The sequence below is a fragment of the Apaloderma vittatum genome, unplaced genomic scaffold (genome assembly GCF_000703405.1).
Source record: "Apaloderma vittatum isolate BGI_N311 unplaced genomic scaffold, ASM70340v1 scaffold3792, whole genome shotgun sequence".
In the NCBI taxonomy this organism is placed as follows: domain Eukaryota; kingdom Metazoa; phylum Chordata; class Aves; order Trogoniformes; family Trogonidae; genus Apaloderma; species Apaloderma vittatum.
Genome location: NW_009704031.1, coordinates 134,090 through 161,469, shown reverse-complemented (window position 1 = coordinate 161,469; position 27,380 = coordinate 134,090). Strand labels below are relative to the sequence as shown.

At 40.4% G+C, this 27,380-nt stretch overlaps 1 protein-coding gene across 1 annotated transcript in view; it reads right to left on the bottom strand.

Moving 5' to 3' along the window:
- FAT3 (FAT atypical cadherin 3) overlaps positions 1-27,380 on the bottom strand; it is a gene marked incomplete at both ends in the record, with an annotated part of 88,626 nt that overhangs the window by 11,025 nt on the left and 50,221 nt on the right. The window contains 4 exons of the mRNA XM_009864879.1: positions 11,571-11,804; positions 13,155-13,308; positions 14,372-14,568; positions 21,818-25,891. Coding sequence (XP_009863181.1) covers positions 11,571-11,804; positions 13,155-13,308; positions 14,372-14,568; positions 21,818-25,891 — 4,659 coding nt within the window. The remainder of the gene's footprint in view (positions 1-11,570; positions 11,805-13,154; positions 13,309-14,371; positions 14,569-21,817; positions 25,892-27,380) is intronic.

Genomic DNA, 27,380 nt, shown 5'->3' with positions numbered 1-27,380 from the left:
AGAATGGACCTTACAAACCTGATATTAATCAGACAAGCGAGAGCTACCAATCCCTTCTAGGCGTATTTTGTTAATTTAACATTTGTGACAGTATTATTCTGCTTCCCAGCAGCAAAGCATTGTAGAAATGACTGATCAAAAGCAGCAAAAATCACAGTTGTTTTCTGCTTGATGTAGCAGGAGTAGAGCATCCACACAAGGGGGAGCTGGGAGACTCTCTCTTCAATCGCAAGCACATAAAAGCCAGAGCAACCACAAAGTCCCAGACCCTACTCGGAGAGTGCTAGGAATTACTATTTGGCCTCTTTAGGGAATAAAGTTTTTATGCAGTGCTTGAGACACCAGAGTACATTTCAAATGCTCAAATATGTTTAAAACAAGGAATATTTTAAATGGCAATATTGCAATGAACTAGGTGTAATTTTTTTCTTTGTTTTTTTTTGATTCACAGCAGAACTTTGATGTCTGCCAGTTTATACATAGAATTAAATACTTTTCTGAAACAGAGACCTTACCACACAGCTTCCATGCGTACGTGTCTGTGACTGCAGGAGAGCCTTAATTTGGTTTGAGTTTTTTTCTGGCACAAACTCACTATTTGATACTCACTGCTGCACCTGGGTGCAAGACAGAAGATTCAGATAACCACAGTCTTTATAAGCATAAGCAGCTAGAAAAGAGATGGCCTACCCACCATGTGTCTTGAAATACCCCAAAATTTCAGCTAAAACATCTTGCAAGGGTAAATGGGGAGAGATAGAATTTGGTGCACGTGACACCATGCAGGATGAGTTCACACGCAGCAGATGATACTCAGTGACTGTAATTGGATTGATATAGAATATGACCACTCTCCTTGTATTCTATCCCTAAAGGTGATATCCATTAATTAACATAATATGGATATTGTTTTTTGATAAGTGATTGCTAGTGATCTTACAGTGGAGACAGTTCAGGTACAGATTATGGTGTTCTAGCTGCTAACTCCAACATAAGGGATTTTTAGGCAGAAATGGGAAAATGTTACTTCTTGAAGGCAAGTGCTTTTCTTTGTCCTTCCTGGAAAACAAGGGAAGAATATAAAAGTGCCAGGGATATGAGTTACCTTTGTACCAGTTGGGTCTGATGACAAAAACAGTTTCGCTTTTGCCATGGGACCTGGAGGAAAAGCTCTTATGGATGAAAGTCCCATTTTATGAAAGGAAAGGCAAGAACAAGGCAAAAAACCTGAGCTGGGACACTCACAGATACCAATCCTTGGTGGCTTTCAGCCTGAATGCAGAGGTAGAATAGAATGAGAAATACAGAGGCAGATCTCAGCTGCCTGCTGACCTTCTGTCACAGTATTCTGTGGGGCTGGAATTTAACACTTTCTTCTTGGGAGAAAAATGAATTCAAGGAAAAGCTGTGGCAGGAAGAGCACTTTGAAGAAAGTGTTGTGTTATAGTACTGTTTCCACTCAGCCTCCTGACCTGAGGCTGGAAATATGAAGAGGAATGAGGCAAATGTGAAGTAGGAAGTTATTTCTACATAAATCCAAAATGCTTTAGTCCAGGGGCTACCATCTGCTGAGAGAGAAGTGTCCGCCAGTGTGTGTCAGTGGCACCCCTGCCATGGAGGTGATGGTAGATTCTGCTGTGACTATAAGGGAAATGTTTTCTGTGGAAGGGGAACAACTGCTCCAACACTGTGGTTTCTGCACTGGTAAAGAGAGCAACCCTCCCACACTGCCTGCCCACAGCTGTTGGGGGATTAATGTTTGCAAATGTGTTGTGTCTATTCACATATTTAAACTTCTCAGATTTTTTAAGGTGCCAATCACAAACACAAGCTACTTGAACACGGAAAGCTTTGCTGGTATTACTATTACTATAATAGGATTGCAGTACGTTTTTTAAAATAAAGGAATAAGCAAGTACATTTTCTATTTAGACTTGTATTAGCATATGATAGAATATTGCCCTTTGCCAAATCTCTGGTGTAAAGAGCTTGTACAACATACAGCCGTCTTGTACCTCAAATGCCATCCTTCACATTGTTTTTTTTTTTCTCGTTTTCTTCTGTACTAAAACAAAGAGACACACGCTGAATGTCACATAATAACATCTTCCCTGTCATTATTACTTTAGACAGCATCAGGGAAATAAAATATCTTCTCTTTATAATTTAGAAGTATTAAATTCCTCCTCATCTAACTCATAGAATCATAAAATCATTTAGGTTAGAAAAGACCTCTAGGATGATGGAGTCCAACCATTAACCTAGAGATGCCAGGTCCACCACGAAATCACATCCCTAAACATTACAGCCACACATCTTTTAAATACTTCTAGGGACGGTGATTCAACTACTGCCCTGGGCAGCCTGTTCCAGTTCCTGACAACCCTTTTGGTGAAGCAACTTTGCCTCACATCCAATCTAAATCTCTCCTGGTGCAACTTGAGCCCATTTCCTCTTGTCCTATCTCTTGTTAAATAGGAGAAGAGACTGACCCCCACCTTACTACAACCTCCTTTCAGGTAGTTGTAGAGACTAATAAGGTCTTCCCTCAGCCTCTTTTTCTCCAGGCTGAACAACTCCAGTTCCTTTGGCTGCTCCTCAGAAGACTTGTTCTCGAGACCCCTCCTCAGCTTTGTCGCCCTTTGGACATGCTCCAGCACCTCAGTGTCCGTCTTGTGAGGGGACCAAAACCGAACACAGGATTCGAAATGCAGCTCAACTGAAAATGGTGAGGTTATAACATGGCTTGATCCAAATCAACACCAATTAAGAGGCTGAGCATTAACACAGCAGGCACAATCCCTGTAGGACAGTGACTTTCTGTAGTGAGCATTACCTGCTAATTGCATCACAATGAAGCTAAAATTTACATATAATAAAGACCATGTGTTTCTGTTTTCATTTGTCATCCTGAACTCATTATTTAATGTGTTTCCCCATGTATAACTAGCCCACTTGTTCTTGTTTATCTCTGGAAAATGATGCTTAACTTTGTCATCTGCTCATTTTCATTTTGAACACCTATGGAAATAAAAATAGTGGCAAGCAGTAAAAATAAACAGTAAGTAAACTAGAAGCTGTCCAGAAAGAGAGCTGTAAAAAAAGTTATGTATCAATTAGTAGTGATTTGCAAGCATGGTGTCTGACTATTGTGCGTCCTCTTGCCCCCGTGTTTCATGATGTGACTATTAACACCAGTGTGTACCTATGGCCTTTCCTGATTAACCAGACATTAACCGCAGCACCAATTACTGGAAGTTAAAAGTTCACAACTTCATTAACAGCAAACGAGACAAAAGACCAATACTAAACCAGGTTTTATAATATTCTACTCCATCATTTTGAGATGAAAGAGAAAAATCTTGACAGAAGTACCTTGCTGAACTGTAGAAGAATATATAGCTCCACGGGGAAAGATATTTCAAGTGATTTTTACAACTTAAACAGAAAAGCTGGCCAAGTTCAATATGTAACACTGCCACCGAGACAGGCTTTCACTGCTTTGTCCCTTTTCTGTAAGGAAATTATAATCTTAAGCCCAAAGGCCTTTGCTCTCACCAGTGCTCCAGCAGAGCCATGGTACCATGGGACGAAAGCAGGGCCACGGAGGACAGTGGTGAAGATAACAAACCCCTTCCTGAAGGGACAGACTGCACAGAAACAGCAGGTGTAAGCTTTTAGTGGTATGATACCTTCCACGGGTATCTAAACCTCTGCTTTCTGTTTCACCTGGGCCAGGTGTTGTCTTTTGGGTGGGAAGATGAGATCTGGATGGTTGGCTCAGCCTCCTTCTCTTTTCTAGCAGAGCGATTTACATAGCCCAGAGTACTGGCTCACATCACTTGACACAAAGACTTGTTTCCATCAGTGCTTCTGCATGATTAATTTCCTTGTACTGATCAAGCATAAGCTTGATTATTGTTCTGATGTGGGGGAGGCCACTTCAGATACACCTGATTTAGGATTACACATCACAACTGACAACATTGGGCAACGTAATCTGAAGCAATGAAATGCACATGTAGAGAGCGACATACTAAAAAATAAGCATGTATGTATGCATATATATATACACAGACACACACACATTTACATGTGTTACAATGATCTAGTTTTAATACAGGACTTATTTAGCCAACATAATCTGAGAGGTACAATTCTCCTTGTCTAGTTCTTTGCTTCCACATTGTTAACAACTTGAAAATCTCAAAATTTAAAGAAATTAATAGAAATAACAGAGTTTAAAGATAACAGGAATCTTGTGAGGTCATCTAATATGTCTCTGCACAAAGAAAGGATGGATGCAATTTATTCCCAAACACAGGCCTATCCTTTGATCATGAACCTGCATAACCTCCTTAGGTAACATACACCCCAGTGCCTCACTTTTCTTGCAGCTAAAAATCTTGCTCTGACTTCTTTCCGAGATTGAATAAAAAAATAAAAGACAAGGGGAAAAAAAAGGACAAAGGTTGACTTCCTTCCTTAGAGCTACTTCTCTGATATATGGAGACTATCATACTTTTCTCATCTCAGTTCTCCTTTTCCTTTGCACCTCCCTCAACAGTTTTAATATTTCCTGGTAGCACATGTTTTCCAGATCCATGATTTTTCCTGTCAGTCTCCCAGAAGCCCACATCTTCCTGGAAGTGCTGTACCCAAAACTTGACACAGCCTTTCAAGTCAGGATTTGACAACACCAAGTGAAAAGAAAGAACTACTTCTGTTTTCCAGCATTACTCTTGTTTACCCATCTCCTTACAGTATTTGCCTTTTCACACCAGTATGAAAGTGCAAACACACATTCAGCCTGTGATTCTCCCCGGTGCAGCTGCTCTTCTGCATTTCTGCTGCCCAGTCGGTCAGTACCCAGACAATACTGGTGCACTTAAGTTATTCTTATCTAACCGCAGGATTTCACATTTATCTTGATGATTTGTATTGTGTTTTTCCACGCCACTGTTAAATCCCACAACTACAGCTTCGACACTATCCAGGCTACTTGCAGCCCCGTCTGCTGACATCCAGCAACAGAGACCTTATGCCTGCTTACCTGTCCAGGGACGGAAATAAGAGCAATGCTGCATGTAGCACCTTTCTCAACTTATACCTCCAGTGTAACAGTCATTTCAAATTCACCTGATAACAGTTTTGTGTAGACCATGTTTCCCTAGCTTGCTTAGAAAAATACCATGTGGTACAAGATCAACAAACCTCAGTAATCCTAAGCCATAGCATCCATAATATTTGTATGTGTCCTCTTGGCATGGTGCAATAAGAAATGAGATGAGTTTGATGACTTCTGCTTGCTGAACATTGACTAGCTCTTAGCCATCTTGATACATATATACTTTTTTTAATGCAAGTCAGACGACAGTTCCCCTGACTACCTACCTGCAGGTTTAAAAATCTGGCCCTTTGAAAGATTCAACAACAAGGTCATATAGACGGACTACGTAGAGGATTAGGTCTCATGAGTATCCAGGCACGGGAAGCAAAATAAGCACTATGAAATAGGGCTTGTTTAGGCAGAATCTGAAGCTTTCTATGATAATCCCCAAACACCTTGTTTGTTTACCTCTTAACACCACATAAATCTAAACTCCACAGAGTCCGACTATTATTTTTTATTTGGCAATTTTTCAGGAGCCCAACGCGCTGTATCTCTGCATTCTTAGAAAATTCCTTTATTTTCTCCTGTCCAACTTGCGGGTGAACTTGAACCTGTAGGTGTCTTCAAGACTGGCCAGAACACTGGGGGCTTCCCGTTCTCCTTATGGAACAGAAGTCTAACAGTAAGGACATCTTTCCAGGCAGGAGGAGTGCAGGGCTACATTGCGACAGACTATTACTTTTCATTCATAAGCCCCAGGGAACAGAGCCCAGGACCAAATTGCCCACCAGCCTACAAAGTAATGCTCACTTCAGTCTTTTTTTTGTTTTGTTTTGTTTTGTTTTTTTGTTTTCAGTCTCTCTAGGTGATTCCCGAATCCTTTTTCAAAACACCTTCACTGACAGTGGAAAAGACCCTCTGGTTCAACTATAACCCCCTACTTACGCAATGCTGTTTTGAATAGCTGCAGAAAAAGGAATTAGCAATTCAAGTCTTCCATATCCTGCCTTGGTGCACTAACCCCCTGACTATTTTAAAAGTCTGTGAGGCAAAGATGTCAGTAAAGACACATGAAATTCCGTGTATGTTTTAAAGAGAATAAGCCATCCTCTGGAAAGTATCTTTAATATTTACTTTACAAAAAACCTCAGACAATATCCAGAAAAATAACATAGCTAGTGCTGGTCTCATTGCCAAAGTTATTCACCTATTAGCTGTTGGGCTTTAGTACATCTTCTGTCCTATTATCTCTGTTATTTTTCTTATTTCAATCCTTGTTTTCTTCTTTTTCAAAGCCTGGATGCCTCAAGGGCATTTTAAGGGACCTGCCCAACATAAACAAACATGCCAAGTAGAGGTTTGCTGCAAACTGGCTTTGCCAGCAAATGCCAAAAATCAGCATCTGCTCCAGCATTTCTATTATTTTGATACTTGCCAATAGATGCAATTCACACAATTCCTCTTTAATCAAGTTGTGACTGTCCTGCACTCCTCTCCGACACTTCTGCAATCTCACCTGCCAGCACTTTACCCTTCCCCAAGCTCATCTGTGTGTGCAACAGGTTCAGCTGCCCTAATCCCTTCAAGAGCAAAGCCCTCTGTTGAGAAGGTTGAAGCTGTACTCATTACTTCATGCATGTGTTCTCGAAAGCGGTGACCCACTGAACAGCCTAATGGAGTGGTTTTATTCTGTGCTGTGCTCATCAGCACTTTGGTGCCTCTTGTTACAAACAAGTGCTAAACCCCGGTGAACAATCTGTTTCTCAGTTATTATTTCTGATAGATATTTAACTTTTTATTGTTTTAACGGTTTCTTCATTCTTCTCATTGGCACAAGGAGAAGACAAGAAGAAAAAGAAGATAGAATATGCTTGCTTCACCACCCTTCTGGAGGTAGGCACACTCTAGTCTAAACTGACTGAAACCTAAAGGAGAAGTTATACTACCACTCTTCCCTATAAGAGACATTTCTTACTTCCTATGCACCTGCCTTAATAGTGCACGTGGTAAGGGTTTGGGTTTGGTGGTGATACTTTTTTGGCAAACCAAGTCTGTATTGAAACATCAAAATCACTGAGGTCAAACCTTGCAAGGAAAACACCAGTTTAGTCACAGATTTGTCTGAATTCCAAGAATAAACTTTCCATGAGAAGCTGATAGAAAATGTCACTCCTTCCCTCAGTTTGCCAGGTTCCCCAGCTGCTCACTGGGCAGATGATGAGCCACAGGTTGCTCCCTTGTACTTCTTGGTGGAGAAGGTCAGGGTTAGGGAGCAGATGTCTCCTGGTGAGAAGGTCAAACGGCTTCCCCAGAAGGGCTGAGTCCCTTCTGCTGCTGCTCTTCCACTTTGTGTGCAGAGGTGAATAATTAGTTCCCCACACCAAGCAGCAGACTGATTAGAGACTTGACTGATTTAAACTCTCCACATTAAACACAAATGCACTAATCAAATGACTACAGAATCCTTCTCATAAATCTTGGTCCAAATAATATTAAACTCTATGCAACTCTTTTAAAACCGCAGCCAAATTCAATCACAATTGACCTGCATTATGTGGCTGTAAAAACTTATCTAAGGGAGAGCCTCAAGTCTTATCCTGACTTCCCAAATTAGGCTTTCAACATCTATTATTTCCCTCACATCCACCTAAGTACCAAAGCTTCAAATACAGAGAACAAAGTATAGAAAACCATTGTTCAAATCTCTACACCCCCAAACTAGCTGGACAGTTTGTACCTTGAACTGACAAATAAACCTCAGACCATTCTGCATTCTGCTGTGAGGCTACGAGCCCTGCAGAAGCCGGGACACATCTGTAACTCTGGGCATCCTACACGCAAAAGCGAGAAAATGCTTTGAAAAAAGTAGCACGTTGCTGATTATTTTCCTAGGTTGTGTTACTCAATGCTATTAAATCTGCTATTAGACATGGGAGAATATTTCCCCAAACTACACGTTCTGCAAAATCTCTTTTGCCATTAACCCTTCTCTGAATTATGTTCAGCCTGGGAAGAACTGGCAGTCAGAGAGGCCATCAATGTGGGTTTGCTGCCTGTCTGCGCTGCTCTGCCAGGTCACGGTGAGGACGTTATGCTTTTGTCTGTATCCAGAGTCCAGGTCTCTGGTTATTCCCAGAGGGCCCCTGGGGAGCTGACACCGCACAGCACTCAGGGAATATCTCCATCTTTGGGGATATGTGAAAGCCATCTGGACAGAGTCCTAGACAACCTGCTGGAGGTGGCTCTGCTTGAGCAGGGTGGTTGGGCAAGATCACCTTCCAGAGGTCCAATCCAACTTCAACCATTCCATGACTACGTGAACCCTGCAGCACGACACCTCTGAATCCACAGGATCAGGAGACACATTCCCAGCAAGGCTGTCCAAAGTGCTTCACCTCTGACTTCTACCACGGACAACCTCGTGGTCCTCACCTTCAGCCCATAGCAAGGGCCCTTCCTGACTCCTTTGATCTTTATACATGCCACAAAAATCATAGAATCATAGAATTGTCAGGGTTGGAAGGGACCTATAAGATCATCTAGTTCCAAACCCCCGCCATGGGCAGGGACATCCCCCACTAGACCAGATTGCCCAGAGCCCCATCCCGCCTGGCCTTAAAAACTTCCAGGGATGGGGCTTCCACCCCCTCTCTGGGCAACCTGTGCCAGGGTCTCACCACCCTCATGGGGAAGAACTTCTTCCTAACGTCCAATCTGAACCGACCCATCTCCAGCTTCAATCCATTCCCTCTAGTCCTGTCACTGCCCGACATCCTAAGAAGCCCCTCACCAGCTTTCTTGTAGCCCCCTTGAGATACTGGAAGGCCACAAAAGGTCTTTGGGAAACGGACCATAAACTGTAACAAATACAAGGTGTTGCTGGTCTAGAATGACCCTAATTCCTTTTAAACAGTCTGATATTGGAGTTGTCTGATGGGTCTGTTCAGATTATTACCCCTCAGCATTCACTCCAACTCTTCTTGTGCCTTAATTTGAACAGAGTGGAGTAATTTGGCACTTTCATTTGAAGACAGTAGGAGGTGGAAAATCACTGCTCCCTATGAACTTCTCTAAAAAAATGTAAACGCAGCGTTTCTCTTTCATTTCTTACTTTGCACATTTCCAAACCTGATGGTGATGAGTTAGTAGGAAATATTATCTTGTGGAAATACTAGGAATTTCTAACAGAAGCAGGATGGGAGAAATAATTGTTTCATATTAAAGTCACTGTCTTAACATATATATATTATAGGATGGTTTGGGTTGGAAGGGACCTTCAAGATCATATATTCCCCATGTGTTGCCTGATCCAGTCGACAGGTGGTGTCCCTGGCGGCAGGGAGGCTGGATTAAAAGGATCTCTAAGGTCCCTTCCAGCTTAGGCCATTCTGTGATTCTATGATATTGTCTCCTTCAGGTGATCATTTAATTTAAGATACCTAGCTACATGGAGAAGTTATGTAAAATGAACTTCTGTGCTACTAGAGTTAAACAGTTAAAGCCACTTTCTTCTGTTGAATACTGTGAAGAGCAATCATGTCTCCTTCAGTGTGTCCAGCTGTTACAGCTAGTTTCTAAGCATGTATCCATATTACAACTATATTAAAACCCAACAATTTATGTTCCAATCCTGAAACATCCCAGGATAATATGGGTTCAGGAACTTCAAGAGATATCAAAGGAACAAGGCAGATATAGCACTGCTTTCCTGTTAACTGGAAATTGCCTTAATTGCCAACAGTGTCTGATCAGAATACTTTCAGTTTTACGTCACAGTAATTGACTTCTCTCGTGTTTTTTTTTTCCTCAATGGCTTCTATACTGATACTCTTCAATGCCTAAAGCAGAACGATGGACAAATTCTAAGACGGATCATAAGTCATTTCCTGGACATTAAAAAATTGATTTGTATGATTGCTGGCCCCACTGATGGTTTCAGGATAATGCTCCACAAAACCTTATAGGAATATCATAGCCCATCAGGAATGTCAATAATACATTTTTCTCTGTGATGGGAACATCATACTACCTGAACTCATTCATTATACAGCAACAGGGAATCAGTAATTTTTAGTATGGACTAATAGAACAATAATTAATATAAAATCCAATTTTAGAGACCAGAGTCACTTTTATATGATACTGGTTTGATGTTCAAGCCTAATCATTAAGGGAGTACATAGTCCCTTCTCATTCATCACATACATCCCTCTCTTCAACTTATCTAGTTTCAGAAGGAAGATGTAGCAATTAACTCATGGTTTTGGGTTTTTTTTCATTGTTAGCGATCTTGTTATGTAAAGATGCTGCTAGCAAGAATTTTATTGACCACATTCTATTCTAATTTTTTCTGTCTCCCCTCTCTTCTTGAATGTCATCTCAGCTATGAGAAAAGCAGTAATTAAGACAACAGTGAAACCAATAACACTGGGTCTTCATATTTTTCAGTAGTTTACTACCAGTAATCAGCTTTTCACTGCAGGAAGCACAATAATTTTAATTGTGACTTTTCAACCAAGGAACACAATGTAGCTCTTCGTAGGTACATTAATGAATGCTTGCTGCTCCTTCACTGATTCCTGTATATGTACATTATGAGACTTAGTAACAACTGAGATTTCCAGCATGCACTATACTTAAAAAAAAAACAACAAACAAAACCCAAAAAAACTTAACATGAAACATTTTTTCATTCAATGAAAGGTCTGTTTTTTAATGTGAAGCTACTCAGGCCACAGGTTTTACAAAATGTCTCCCCAAACCACAGGAAGAAAAAATAAATGATGGGATTTATTTATTCCAACTGAAGTGAATTAACCAAAAAAACCAGTCTTTTATTTGGTAGGCTTTACCACTGCGTTATAATTGGTGCCAGATTTCAAGGTTAAGGTCATCATATAATAAACTATTACTCTTTAAAAGAATGCACAGTTAAATTATCAGAACATTTATAATGTACATTCACAGTGTACAACAACAGTTTTATGCTAAGGTAACCAGCTGGAACAAATGGGAGTTATACGAGCATACAACTCTAGAAAAGCTGTGATTAATCAGGTATAGGTCTGTATGGCACATAGCTATATTTTTTGCATAAATAGAGGCACAAGGATTCAAAATCAAGGCTCAGGAAAAGAAGTGAGACCACTGGAGGAGGAAGAAAGTTGGAATTTACCCCCAGAACTATCATTTACCCCTAAACACAGCTATCACTGATCAAGACAGCACAAGACCACATGCTTCTGTGGCTGCTGCAGTGCTTTTCTGTTTGTAACACCATTATGTCAAGCTCAGCCATAAGCATTTCTATGTAAAGAAACAGAAGAGAAAAATGGAGAGGATGCAGAAGCATAAAGAAAGAAAAAATGAGGAAAGACAGCAAAATTAATCTGTATTGCAATTCCACGAACTCACAGAGTTTTCCTGAACATTATCTATTATTTGCACCACTACTCACCAACATCAGGATCAGTGGCTTGGACTCTTGTTAACAAAGCTTTAGTGGCTGTATTCTCATAGACGCAGGCAGTGTAGTGATCTGATGAAAACACTGGTGGATTATCATTAACATCTTCTAGGATAAGATGGACTTCTGACTGGCAAAACCTGCCACCACCATCTGTGGCTCGGGCAATCAAGTTGTAAACGGGGATTTTCTCTCGGTCGAGAGGGGCCAAAGACTTCAGCTCACCTAAAGATTGATTAAAAGCAGCAGCTATCAGTACTATTGTGGCAACATCATTAATTCTAGATAGCGTGAGTATCTCAGGAACATGTATTTCACAGGAACAGGAAAAAGGGAAAAAAAAATCAACCTTGCTTGTTTCAATGACTAGATTAAAAACTTACAGCAGTGTCACTTCTCACTCCTCTTTACCCAACAAAGTCAGCTGCCCATATGAGTGTAGGGAGGACAAGCCACTCATGGCAGCCTTCAACAGCCCACAACTTCACCCATAGGAATGTCACTGTGTTTTTCCCAGTTTATCTTTCTGTTACTCTCAAGATTTATAGACTCCTAGACAGAGAAACACATCCTGAATCTGATGTCAGTAGCTGTAATGAACTCTAAAGTTTTCTAATGCTACCATTCAAAAAAAAAAATTAAATCAAGATCCTCCTCTCTTCTCCCCAAAAGCTATTTCCAACCAGCTCTGCATTCCTGGATATACCTCTGGCATCTAGTTTGAAACCAGCTCATACAGAGACATGTATCACAATAAACATTAACAGCAACAAAAAGCTTGTTCAGACTGTGAAACCTTTACCCATGATCCATTTTCCACTGCACAGATAAACAACTACCAAACACTGTCACATCAGCAAGCAGCCGTTACCAGTTGGAAGATAAGTTTTTAGTTAATTTTGTAAAGACTGTTACTTGCAGTTAAGTATGAAATTTGTTCTTGAAGGGGGCAATACTCCCCATTCCACACACTGCACAGATCTCCAAACACCTCCTCTTCCATCAGTAATGCTACAGCAATAGCGGGTGCTGCCTCCTGCTATTCAGGCAGGAGTGGCACTGCACAGGGAAAGACTTAGTCTAACATCATGGAAACCAAATTCCGAAGAATAACAGAGAGGTGGGAGTTTTATGAGTAAATGATTTTATTTAGCTTTACTTCATAACAACCACAAAATCTAGATCTTTGAAGATATCAGTACCTCTTTTTTCAGACCAAATGTAGGGTACCCAGGGAAGTGGTGGAGTCACCATTCCTGGAGGTATTTAAAAGACGTGCAGACGTGGTTCTGAGGGACATGGTTTAATGGTGGACCTGGCACTGCTAGGTTAATGGTTGGGATTGATGATCTTAAAGGTCTTTTCCAACCTAAATAATTCTATGATTCTATGTACAAGTCCCTCTTTCTCCCTCTCACCACCTCCTAACCACTTCAGAAGCGGCCATCCACACCTGTCATCAGTAGAACCACTGGCTGGTAACCAAGTGTAACCTAATTCAAGTTAAGGAAACTAGCATACGCTGATGTCAAGGGGTTAAGAAGACTACTCAGAAACATTTAGTTGCCATCTTACCATTTTCTGGATCTAAGAAAAATTTATTGTTCCCAGCACCATAGAGAGAATAACGAATTTCACCATTGGACCCAATGTCAGCATCTTTAGCACTGATCTTAAGAATTACTTTGTTAGATGGAATATCTTCAGGAAACAGTGCTGTGTATGCAACCTAGAGACAAAACCAGAAATGTTATGCTGTAACAGTATTTTATAGTCTTTGTACAACCTTTTTTTTTTTAACTCTCTGTAGCGCATCATTCTATATATATAGGAATACATATATAATATATATATTTCTATATATATAGGAAAAAAATTTCCTTTCCTTAACACATTCCTAGAAATTAAAATCACTGCTAAGCTTTGAGGTGTCAAAAAACAGTGACAAATTATGATTCTTAATACGGCTCGTCTTAGGTGTTAAATGCAGTCTCATTTTCTATCTTCACTTTGTTTCATCAGCGCCCATGAAATGGAAACTTTGACGAGTGTGCTAATGAAGACAACTGGTTTTATTGCCTCATCCAGCAATGTTTGAGGGAGATACAGCCTGTGATTCCCCAGAGTGGTGCTTGCAATGACCGTGGTCCATCAGCAACAATGCAGTGATGGGAATTATAAGGATATACATATATAGATATAGCTACATATAGATAAGATTCTGTGAGCAGTACCACTAAAGTGCTCTGGGTTTCACTGTTCCTTTTCTTTCACACAGACCTTTCTGTTGCAGTAATATCCACAGAAGAGGGGGCAGCCAGCACTGTGAAAGCTGTGGTCAGGCCACATGGCATGCACACCTGACAACATGACAGCAAGCTCCACTCTTCTACCTTTTCCACTGTGCGTCTGGCACCTGCCTGGTTCACGAAGGCTGAAGTTAAACTGGACTGAAGACATTTCTACATTGGTTGTGGAGGGAAGGCACATTTTTTCTGCAGGAGAGAAGTGGTTTCCCAGTGCCACTTCACAATGCCTCATTTTTGCTAAAGCCAACTAAGGCTGTCGTTGAGAAGACTCCTTTGCTAGCTTTACTAGACCATTATCCTTCAGTCTTGGCTTTACGGGATTGCTTTATCCTGCTTGTCTCCCAGATCACTCCAGATTCTTCAACTAAGATCTTAAGGATAAAAACGGGCATCGCCTGTCAATAACTGCAAATCGTAGGGACAGCCATAGGGAAACCACTGCTTTCAACACAACGGTCGGTGCCATGGATGTTGCTCACTCACCTGCTCACAAACTGGATTATTATCATTAACATCAGTGACGGTCACTTCCACAGCAGCTTGGGTTACGAAGAGGCCATCGGTGGCAGTGATGTTCAGATAATAAATATCTTGCTCCTCTCGATCCAGAGGCCTTTTAACATAAACCTTCCACTCATTCTGAACCAGTCCCAGAGCGAACTTCCCTTTGGGATTCCCTCCTGCAACGAGACAAGTAACAACACACAACAGGCTGGGGTGTCCCTTCGAAGCTCCCACCTAGTTTAAACACACAGACACATCACAGATGACCTGAACTAAGCACTAGCCTTTTGTTTTGTCGTGATCAGTGCTTTCAAACTCGCAGACTCAGGAAATCTGCAATGAGATTACACTTCCTGTGTTTATTACCCCCTGAACGCGTTGTATCAAAGTGAACCAATAACTTTCAATGGAAACAAAATCCATTTAGCAGAGCTGAAGATGATCTCTTGTTTAGTTCCCCATAAGAGCAATCAAATTCAAATTGTGAACAATCAATAGTCCTCTCAGGCCGGTACAATTGTCTTTTCACTTATTCTCGGGAGAGGATGTAATACACCATAGCTCTTGTTACCAAGACAATTTCATTAGCTGTTGATTATGCAATCAAGGACTGGAAGTGGGTTCTATAAAGGAATCCTCTAATGAAAGGTTTATCATACAGCTGTGCTGTTCCTCTGCTCATTAAAATTCTAGTTTTAAAAAAAGTTTACACGAAACAGGAAGACACATTAGTATTAAATAGTCCTAACAAGAGGTCATTTGAGGAGCAGTTGGAAAATAAGCAGTACAATTAGATCAAATGTAGCTGAGAGTGAAAGCTGGTGAAATGAGTGCAGAAGATGAAGCAGAACAGGTTTTTATTGTGCTGACACAGAACCTGGCAATGTTGCTCTTCAGCATCATTGAACTGCCTGGTGACAAAGGCAGGTTGGGAGAGGGAAAGTTTCGGTCCACATCATCCTCAGGAAGGCGAGCACCATTTTTGTTAATGTTTCCAATAGTTATTTACTCTTTCATCTGAAATGGTACAGTCCCCAGAAGAAACCACCTTTGATCACCTTTCTCTGAGCCTGATCTAAACCCGCTGTCAGATCAGCCAGTAAAACCTTTAAAACCAGTGCTGTGGCTTAACCTCAGTGGGCAGCTTGGCCTCATGCAGCCGCTTGCTCATTCTCCTCTCCATAGGATGAGGGTAATCAGAAGGGTAAAAATGAGGAAACTCGTGGGTTGAGAGAAAGTCAGTTTAATGGGTAAAGCAAAAGCTGCATGTGCAAGCAAAGCAAAACAAAACAAGGAAATCGTGACAGATGTTCAGCCATCTCTAGAAAAGCCGGGCTCCATCACCCAGAACAGTTACTTGGGAAGACAAACGCCATCGCTCCGACTATCCTCCCTTCCTCCTTCTTCCTCTGGCTTTTATTGCTGAGCAAGACAGCATACGGTCAGTTGGGGTCAACTGTCCCAGCTGTGTCCTCTCTCAACACTTTGTGCACCCCCAGTATACTTGCTGGTGGGGTGGGGAGAGGAGTAGAAAAGGCCTTGACACTGTGTAAGCCCTGCTCAGCAATGACTAAAACATCCTTGTGTTATCAATACTGTTTAGGTCACAAAACCAAACCTAGCCCTGTACCAGCTACGGAGAAAGTTAATTCTACCCCAGACAAAACCAGTAAAGCCAACTACCCAGTCTTCCGTGCCCAGCATCTAACATAACCTTAATAATTAGGCTACAAGCACTACAGTCATAGCAAATTTGCATCTTACAGAAACTGAGTGAGGACATGGAAAAAGGCATCATGTTGCTCCACTGGGTGAACTTGAATTCCAGCTAATCTGCTACTAGCTTTCCCCACTGTATTAAGCTTTATCCTGTGCTCTCCCATGCAGAAATGCAATCTGAGAACTACTTTCCATGTTTCTCATGTATAAAAGTGGTATAAAAATATTAAGGCAATGCTTATTCTTTCTTGTAACAGGATCAAGAATGTCAAGTGTACTTTTGCTAGTGTAATTTTGCTTACAATTTATTCAGGGTCCTGACACGTGCCATGGGATCTATCCAAGCTCGGTGGAAAGACGAGGCAGGTTCTTAAGCCTCCTTCTCTAGCACTTGTGTTGAACGTTTGAGTAAATAAGTATTTAAAAGAGAAAAGCCAAGGCTGAATTTATTTGAGTTGCCTTGGCTGTCAAGCGATTAGATGTCACTGTTGTTGCTTCTAGTGTCACAATTCTGTCACTTCCCAGGGACCTTCTTATTAAAAAAACAAGCCGGAGAAGGTCTGATACTTGAAATTGAGCTTAAAACCAAGCAAAAAAAGTCTAATGCATATTTCATGCTTTCTTTCTACATCAAAAAAGCAGAAAAGAGGTCACAGGCTGCAATCTATGCCTTCTTCATTAGTTACCAATGACAAGATAGACCTGATTTCTATTTAGTATGAAAACTAAGTTAGTTGAGAGAGGCTGAGCAAATCTTTCTTGTTAAGCATCACCATTTGTGCTAGTTGTAACTGTGCCAAAAAAGAAAGTCCAGAAAATTAGTCAGATAGGCATTATAATTATAAAAGGCTCTTTAATCACATAGAGCACAAGACCGTTATATATTGAACACAGATATTTTCTTTTGATAGAAAATCACCTTTTTCGATCACAAAACCACGAAGACCTCAGTATTCCCACTGATTTCTATGACAGTCTGGAATAACCATCAGAGGACGCAGTGAAATCTTGCTTATTCTGTTGTGTGATATAAACATCCATTTCTCCTGAGGAGGGTTGCACAATATGTCTATGTGCATTACGGGCCAGACCTGAATACAGTCCAAGGCAATGACAAACTGTCCATTGACTTGAGTCTTAATGTGACTTCAAAGAAGATAGACCCCCACTGACTGACATTAAATTCTCTCTATTCAGTTCAGCACCAGCATAAAAAAGCCTAACTCTCCTTGATAAAAGGCTGTAATCTTGTCATAGTGAGTTTAATGTTGTAAACCATTAATAAAAATGGCCTTAAATATTCTTATTTAGCTTTGTGATATCCATCAGTGCTTTCCTGCATATTAGTCCTTTTGTAAAAAGGAAATGCTTAACTGCCCGGACCAACTATGAAGTAATATACTCAACGTATGGGTATCCTATTGCTAAGAAAAGAGGAAAGGTAAAATCTAATTAAAATCAGCTGGTGGCTGGCATTAACAGTAGTTTGGAGCTATTTTAAAATCACTATTGCTTTGTTGATGGAATGGCTTTTAAATTATGCACAGGAATTTGGAAAGTATGTATAAAAAAATATCCTTGAGATCCCCTTTCCCTCCCCTTACTCCACTGGAAAAGAATCAATTTGAATGACCAGGAAATGTGTGCGATAGGCAGCAAAAAAGTGTAACAGTTTATCTGCAAGCCTTTTTCATTAGTGCTACCTTTCTTTTTTGTTTTTTGCTTCTCAGGACTGGCTACATACTTTGTTGATGGAAGACAAAGGTGGAAGTTGTACTGTAAAGTGTAACAGAAATAATGAGATGCAAGCAGTAAAACACCATCAAGGAAATATTCTTACAAAAGGAAAGGCAAAAAATCCACACTGTGGCCCAGGGAACTTTTTTCTAGTACTTATACATATGTCTTGACACAGATCTCATTCTGCAGTGATTAATTAATTTTTTTCACTAATATCTGTAAGCAGATTCAGTTTCCTAGGGGCGTTCTAATTAATTAGGTTTTCGCTCTGAATAATGTAGCTTTTCTAAACAGAAGCCTCCTGACTACATGTATTAATAGATTCTTTAAAATCTTTTGGCAGTTTTCTTATGTTCTACTTTGAATGTCACAACAGTTAAATGCTAGCTACAAAAAACACTACAGTAACTTTTCAGAAAGGCTTTGAGGCTAAAAGAATCAGCATTATCTTTTATCTTTTGTTACTTGAAGTTTAAATAATGCTCTCACTCCCTCCCTAGTCAGCAAATAGTACAAAGCCAAATCAAGCTCAAGTCTGAGTAAAGAAAGAAAATAGCCAGATACAAATGAAATGCAGAGACACAGTGATCCAAAATAAACAAATCCTGACACACATCATTACTAAAGCACACAGAGAAGAAATTATAACGGCTAAAAGGGAACTGAAAACTAGAAGCCAACAATATCAGTTTTCACTGCAATGTCCCAACCTGGGAGGGCAAACTGAATATTTACTAGCTTGTTTATATAGTTTCTCTCTTGAATTTATGCACTTAGACACTTTCACTTTCCAATTAGAACTCTAGGCATTTGCATCATACGGGTTTATCCTCCACTCTCAGTTTAAGACGTTACATGTTTACTGAGCTGTTGCAATGATAAACCAAATCCTCTTAACTTTACTATTGTAAAATTTCAGACACTGTTCCTCAGCTGGCAGCACAAAGTCCTCCCCAAACACTGAAACATCCATTTCTCCAGAACTCCAGGTTCTCAAATATAAAACAAAGATGAACAAAAAAAGAAATCACTTTGTTCATATTGGGCAATGAACTCATCGAAAAACCTACTGCGTACAATATCAGTTTTTTATTGCAAAACACACATCTTCTTTCTATTCAGCTGAACCAATCCTCTAGACCATTGTTTGTCCTTAGATTTACGTGCCTGATGAAGCCTTATTTGTGAGGAACACAAAACACTGCATCAAAGTCTTAGCAACTGACATTTTTCTGGTGGCTTTTCCTAGTTTACCACTGTTAAATCTCAGTAACATCTGGCTGGGTCTAGCCTGGCTGAACATCCTCGTTAAACATCAGCGGAGCCTCAGTTTTAGCCAAATTGCCTCGAATTATATAGGCAATAATCTTAAATGAGGCTTCAAAAGAAAACTACTGTATTCCCTAAGTGCATTTGTGTCATCTGTGCTTCCTATTGATTTTCTATTAAGATTTATGTATAGTGTTTTTGTTTGTCAACATCTCTAGCTGCTGTCAAACTACAAATAACAAAGAGTAGGTTGATTTTTTTTCCCATCATCAAATTCAGATGAAGGTGGATTAGCTTAATAATTGGATGCGATGATCTTAAAGGTCTTTCCCAATCTAGGCAACTCTGTGATTTGAAAATGGAAACTACTTGGCATTAACCATGGAAACCAATGCTAAACTCAATGAGTTCAAAAAAAGAATATATAATTATCTACCAGAATGTATCTACTCCTTTTCAAAGTTGACCAGAAGACTGCAATAAGTGTCCGTATTTCTCAAAAGAGTGCATAAGACTCTTCAGTGGTTACATCTGACTCAGAATGTTTATTTCTGTCATCTCCTAAATGACGATTTTTTCCATTTATCTTTTGTGTACTACTTTTCTCCAAGTGCATTTGCACAGAGCTGGTTTTGGTGGATCCACACGTCATTCTCATAATTTCTCTTCTTTCCTGCATTTTGCCAGTGTCCTGTTTTTCCTCAGTTTGTTAATTGTAATCACAGAAGTTTCTATGCCTCAGAATGCCCCCAGAAAGCCACAGTATTTGAATAATCACCTAGCTAATCTGATTCTGTGAAATATTCAAGTGCAGTTCCTGAGCTCAACTTGAGGCAAAGTGTGAACAGACTATTTTGTTAAACTACCCTTAAACACATTTTGACATTTTAATCAAAAGAATCTAATTTCTCCTTGCGCATTTCTCAAATTCAATGGATATATTCAAAGACAGTGGAAATTCTGAGCTCATACACTTTAGGAATTGTACAGTAGGCATTAGAGAGAGTTTCGGACTTTGACGCCCAACATTTTCTGAAACTAAAATAACAGCAAAGTATCTGACATGTTTTGAACTGCGATAGAAATCAAGGTGCAGAATGGTCTATAATTTTTGAGTCACACGTCACAGTTATTATTCAAAAGTCCAGTTTTTGCTAAATAACAGCACGGGGATATGCAGAAAACATTATTATGTAACTAAAAGCATAATTCACTGTAGGAGATGATTGAAAGACTTCAGAATAAAGAGGAAAACAGTACCTTCAGCTAATGATTATGGTATGCTGACAGATCTCTGAAGGCTTTGCGTATCTTATAGTACTTTCTATGCTGGGATCCCCAAAGACTTTCAAATATCACAAAATCTCTAGGATGAAGCATAACTCATTTACTTTTTGATATATGTGAACTGAGGCACTGGCAGCTAATGCACCTTTTCTAAAGCCTCCAAGCCCAGTGCTTTATCCACAAGACTAATTTTACCTCTGCTTCTAATTCCTACAACACGCCACAGTATAAGCACATAGTCTTTGCAAACCTTTAAGCCGACTCCAGACTCTCAAGTAAATGGTCCGAGTGAATTCCTGGTTGCTTTGAAAAGTATGCTATTTCTGACGTGTGACACAGGCAATCCCTGGCTAACCAGAATATCGCACCTCTGTCTGCACACCATTTCCAATCTGAGAGCTAACAAAAGGAGTAGGAGTCTTACCCACCAGAGCAAAATATACAAACTGTTACCCCATTAGTTAAGTCATTGCTGCCCATTGCCTGCTTCCTTCTTGTAGTTTTGTGTAATTCTAATCCCATGCAGTGAGACAAATGTGAATCTGTCTGATAATATGGTTATTACTAGGTAATTAATATTAGCTCTCGGATTGTGAAGCTTGAGGGCAGTGACAAAGCTGTTCCCTAACAAAATCTATTGGGCAAGGCAAGCTGTAGCCAGAAAAATAACTGCAGCGCCCCATCACTCATAACACGCTCACACAAAAGCCAGACTGAATCTAGGAGAAAAAAAATGATAATAAATACAGCACAATAGGAAAGAGCAACGTTACCACACTTTGAAAAATACGTTAGTAATGTAATCGAAATTGCCTTATGCTGTATATAACAATGCATGGCAGTTAACCAGTGCTTTTATTTCCCTGGCCAGAAATCTGTGCTGATAAGAAATGGCATCCCCCCACTTCCTCCAGTTTAAAATTAATTCTTTTTTTTTTTTTTAACCTCATAAATAGTGGTATTTAAAACCAGCTCCTGCATGCACTTTCCTATCTCAAAAAGAAAAATGCTATTTCAAAACATTTTAAATGGTTGGAAATGAAAGGATTTTCTCCTTAAGAACAAAATGTTCTTCCCTTGGTTGAAACACTAAGTCATGATGGTTTCCATCAGTGAAGATGGGTTGATGGGTCACATTACATTGTACTGAGGCAAATCATGAAGCATTAATTCTAGATACTAGAGAGACAGTAACACAGACAGACAGACACACAGGGTCCTTTTCCCTCTTTTCTGCTTTGCTAGTTGCTGAATATTTTTTCAAAATTGAAAACAAAATAAAATCAAAGAGACATGCAATTGTCTGATAATTTAGCTGAAAACCTGCTAAATGTTCACCTAAAACTTGACATGTGTCCAGTTCTTCAGTAAAGCTGGTTTTGAAAAGAAAACACGCAAGCTGTTTCTTACCTGTAATATGGTAGCTAACCTGCCGGTTGACATCAGACGTGTCTTCATCCCAGGTGCTAAGAATAGCTACAACTTCTCCTGGGGGGTCACTCTCCTTCACTGACCCTCTGTACACCTCATGCTCAAAGATGGGTGCGTTATCATTTATATCTGTCACAGTAACTGAGACCAAGGTGGTTGATGACAAGGACAAAGCCTCCCCCAGATCTGAAGCCACCACCGCAAAGGTGAAAGCAGGATCCTTTTCATGGTCCAGATCCTTCAGTGTGCTGATCCAGCCACTGTTGCTATCAATGCTGAATGCTTCTGTGATCTTCTCCAGCTCCGATTCCACCGCAAGTGTATAGGTGACCTGCCCATTTGCACTCGAGTCTGCATCAACCGCTTTAACTTGCATAAGTTTTGTTCCTATAGGCATCCCTTCCATTATTATAGCATCATAGCTAGCCGTTTCAAACATGGGCTTGTTGTCATTTATATCCAATACCTTAACCTCCACATCCACAGTCAACACAATGTCTACTTTGTCTAACTGAATGGTGGCAGCCACTTTGAAGTGAAAAGCAGGATTTGTCTCGTGGTCGAGTCTCTTATCCAGTTTTATGAGGCCTGTGTCTTGCTCTATAATGAAAACCCCATCTTTGTTGTTTTCAGTCAACTCGCCATTAACTGTGCTGTACAAAGCACCCTGGTTAGGCAAAATATGGAGAATGTCAATGGTGCTACCTATGAGGGCATCTTCTGCGATGGTAAAAGAATACTGGGGTTGAGAAAAGGAAGGCAAAATAGTTTCTGGGGGTAAAACATGGATGTAGACAGGAATGAGGGAATGCTTCACAGGAATGACACCATCAACTGCTTTGACAAAGAATGACAGAACTGTGTTTTTCAGCTGGTTAAAGCTACCCTTGGTGACCATCCATCCATTGTCTGGATCTATTTCAAGCAGATCAGCTACTGAAACAGAGGCTTCGCTGTACAAAGAATAGGTAATTCTGGAATTGGCTCCATCATCTGGATCTACTGCTTGCACTTGGGTCACCAAGTAACCTTTTCCAACGTCTGCTTTGACACTTGCTCTGTATTCGACTGTCATAAATTGTGGAGCATTGTCATTCTCATCCACTACTATCACTCTCACAGTGCAAAACGTTGTCCTGCCACCTCCATCGAGGGCTCTCAAAAATATTCCGATATCACTTTCCAGCGGGTTCTCCCGGTCTAACCTCTCAGTCGTCAGAATCTGCCCATTGCTATCAATCAAAAATCGGTCCTTGGCAAAGTCATTTATTATGGAGTAGCTTATCTGGCCATATACCCCTGAATCCCCATCGGTTGCCTTCACGTGGATTACCTTAGTTCCAGGAGCAGCATTTTCTCTAACCTCTGCCACATAAACACTCTGCGAAAACACAGGGCTGTAGAGGTTGGCCCCGAGGATCTGTATGTGCACCTGAGCTGTGCTGGTGAACAGCCCGTCTGACACGGAGACGTTTAGGCTGTACATGGGCTCCATTCTCTGTTTGCGATGGTTGGAAAGGGTGATAACGCCACTCTTGCTGTCCATCACAAAACTGGTCCTATCATTTCCCGACAGGATGCTGTACTCCAGTCTGTCAAAATCAGAGCTGTCAGCATCAGAGGCTTGGACGCAAGTCACAAAATGACCCCGAGGTGCCAGTTCGCTCACATACGATTCATATATTAACTGGTTAAAAATGGGAGGGTTGTCATTCATATCTGTTATGGAGATACTAACAAGAACCTCACTGCTTAGTGGTGGGAACCCATTATCGGTTGCTCTGACTTTCAAGCTGCACTGCTGTATGAGTTCGTGGTCCAGCATCCGGGCTGTCAGAATTAGGCCACTGGAGCTGTCTATATGGAAATAGTCCGTGCTGTTAAAGGTGTCCTGGACTATCTGATATTGCACAATCTTGTTATTGTCAGAGTCAGCATCAATAGCAACAACCTGCAGTACAGGAGTCCCAATCAAAGATGCTTCAGACAAAGTAGCATTATAAGCCGACTGATCAAAAATGGGAGGATTATCATTAACATCATTAATGATCAAGTCCACAGTGACCTCGGCTCGAGCACCAGTGAGGGCATCGCTGGCTCGCACCATCAGCTTGAAAAGTGAATTTATTTCATAGTCCAGTGGGCTGATGACACTCAGAACTCCAGTATCAAAGTCGATATTAAACTGGTTGTAGGGATCTCCATCAACAATGATATAAATGATACCCTGGCCTTCTGGGCTGGTTGCATTTATGCTTAGAATTGGTGTGTGCATTTCTACATCTTCATTCACAGAAGCTGTATAGAAGGGCTTGTCAAACACAGGCATCGCTTTGTTAACAATAGTAATGGGGAGCTCTACGGAAGCAGACAATGACGGGTTACCACCATCTTTCGCAAGAACGACAACCAAATACTCTATATTAGACAAATCAGAATTGAAGGCTGCTTTTAAAGTGACACTACCAGATTCTCTATCAATTTCAAAATGCCCATAATCCTCCTTCAGAAGATAGGACACCTCACCATTTTCATCCTTATCTTTATCAATAGCTGTCACTCGATATATGAGTGTGCCAGGCTCAGCATCCACTTGCACAGCAGCGTAGTACGGAAGCCCTACGAAGACTGGGGCATTGTCATTTATGTCCTCAATGTAAACCCTCACCACCACTCGAGCAACACGAAGGTGATCTAGTTCACGGCTTGCTTCCACCACCAACTCATACAGCTCTTGTTCCTCTCGATCGAAGCGGATACCAGTTGTCTGAATGACTCCTGAGGTGGGTTTGATTTTAAATTTGTTGCCTGGGTTTAATATACTGTATTTCAAAGGCTCATTGAGGCGGTTGCCAACAGCATTCACCACAGCGATCTTTGTGATATTGGTGCTGTTTTCTGAGATAGAAGTGGAATAAAAATTCTGTGTGAAATGGAGCCCACTATCCATGGCTTCTTTCACCATGATCGTCACCATAGCAGTGCTGTAAAATTTGCCATCAGATACTCTTACTATTAGCATATAATGGTCTTTGGAGAGGCTATTGTTTTTGATGGTAAGTACTCCCGTGCTTGAATCAATTAAAAAATGGTCCACGTTGCCTTCAATTAGACTGTATGTTAGTTCAGGAGGGATCTCTGAATCTGGGTCTGTAGCCTTGACTTTGAGAACCTCAACACCAACATACGTGGGCAGGAGCAAGACTGTCTCAAATACAGCCTGGCTGAAGACTGGTGGGTTGTCATTGACATCAGTTACCTCAATGGTCACTTCCACTGGGCTCTCTGCTGTAAGCTGGGGATTCCCACTGTCTCTGACATGCACGTGGAAATGGAAATGGGCTATTGTTTCATGATCTAAATTTGCAATAGTCCTGATTGCACCGGTGCTGGAATCTACTGTGAAATACTTTTTTGCAGTAGATTCAACAATCTGGTAGACAAGCAAAGCGTTCTGGTTGCTGTCAGCATCAGTGGCACGTATCACGAGGGGACTGTTACTTGCGCTCCGGACTACGCTATTTATAGGAGCGGCTTCGCTTATGCTGCCTGAGTACTGAGAGAAGAGAAAAACTGGTGGGTTATCATTTTCATCCACAATCTGAATGTTCACAGTGGCATTTGATGCCATGCCTGCCATATTTGTTGCCTGTACGATGAGCTGATAGAAGGAAGTGCGTTCATAATCAAGAGCCTTTTGACTGGTGATCACTCCAGAATATGGGTTTATAGTGAAAACTCCATCCACGTTCCCATCTTTAACCTCATAAACTAACGTGGACTGACTGATGGCAGACAGAGAGATGACAGAAGTACCAATATCCACATTTTCGTTAACCTCTGCTTGGTATTCTTTGAGAGTGAACTTAGGGTGGGAGTTGTCTGCCATTGTGACAGATATCCGTACAATCGCTGTTGCGGACAGTGGTGGAGAACCTTGATCAGTCACTTTGACTGACAAAACAAACTGTCCCATTGTGGTTAAATCTGGCTCCTTCAGTAATGTAATGATGCCTAAAACTGGTTCAATCTTGAACGTGTTTCCTGTATTTCCTAAAACACAAATATTGGAAGCAAATTAGAAATTAAATACAAAACACTTGATAATTTAAACCAGGAGCAATTAGCTGAAATTTGTTAAATGCAGTTGTAGAAATTCAGAAACAAACCAGCATAAAAGAATTCTAGAGACTCTTCCAGCCTTCCTTTCTGAAAATCAGATATTTCAGTATATGGTACAGATATTAAAACCTTCAGAAACTCAAGCGCTGCAACCTGTACCTTGATTTTGATTATCAATATCTAAACAAGCGCCCTACGTACACTAATTATACTAAAGTAGGAAAAAGTATCCTTAAATTATGGGAATTAGTCAAATATGGGAACACCTTAGGCAAAGAAACTAGATCAGAGGCTAACAAGCCAATTACATTATAAATGGGTAACAAGTCAGGCTCTTAATTGAAAGGGATATTAAGCAGCCGTAGAGAAGATTACAGTACTTCAAGACACAAAGAACTGAATATAAGAAGGTTAAAGTGGTATTTAGAAAAATACAACAGAACAAATAGCACAGAGGAAAAGATTCAAGTATCTTGTGTCACAAAGGTTTATCATATGATCTCTGAGGAGGATGAATCCAGATGAATGAGATTTAGCAGAAAATGCCATGAAATGCCTGCTATAACATGAAAGTAAGGATATTGCTGACTGCATAAAGGTAAAATTAGTGAGTCTGGATCAAGGATCCTCTGTTGGTTGTTTTTTTTTATTTTTAGACTCTTTGCCAACCTATTCCTCTGCAAGACAGATTCAAAACTTTTTATATGTATCCTTACTCTGTAGTTAAAGATTACCTTTATTAGGCAATCTGTATTTTGCTGGTTCCTTGAGTGTCTGTTTAAAGTGTAGAATGCTGCATATGTATGTGGCATGTATAAGCATATAGACTCTTCTTCCAAATTTGATTCTAAATACAAACACCATGCATTGAGTTACAGCAATTCCAATCATTATAACATGTTCCTGCTACTGTAATTTACACTTTAAAATCTGGAACTGCTTCCAATCTACAGTCAAGCATCCATCCATGACCTAGAGAGAAATACATCTCAAGTAACTGGCGATAAACAAGAGATTTTCTTTTAATGGTGATTGTTACAGGTGCTGTGCACAGAGCGGTAAATGTGAAAATTGTAGCTGGAATACCAAATACATGGAATCCGAAATGAAGCGAGTTAATGTGAACTATTTTTAAGCTGTGATTCACTATCTGTTGTAAATTCTGCGGCTTAGAGGCTAATCCAAGCTACATACTACTATGTAGTTCAATACTGGTAGTGGCTTTCTATTTATATCCATCCTTTCAGATCAGTAAAGTTTACTCTATGAGCTAAAACAAAAATTGTGCTATTCACTGAGGAGCTGAGATTCTGCCAGACATACAAATTCTCATAAAGATCACAGTATCTGTCGTATTTGCAGACACTACAAATGCTGCTGCAGTTATTTTGTCAGTGCTTACTAATACAAATAATTTTTA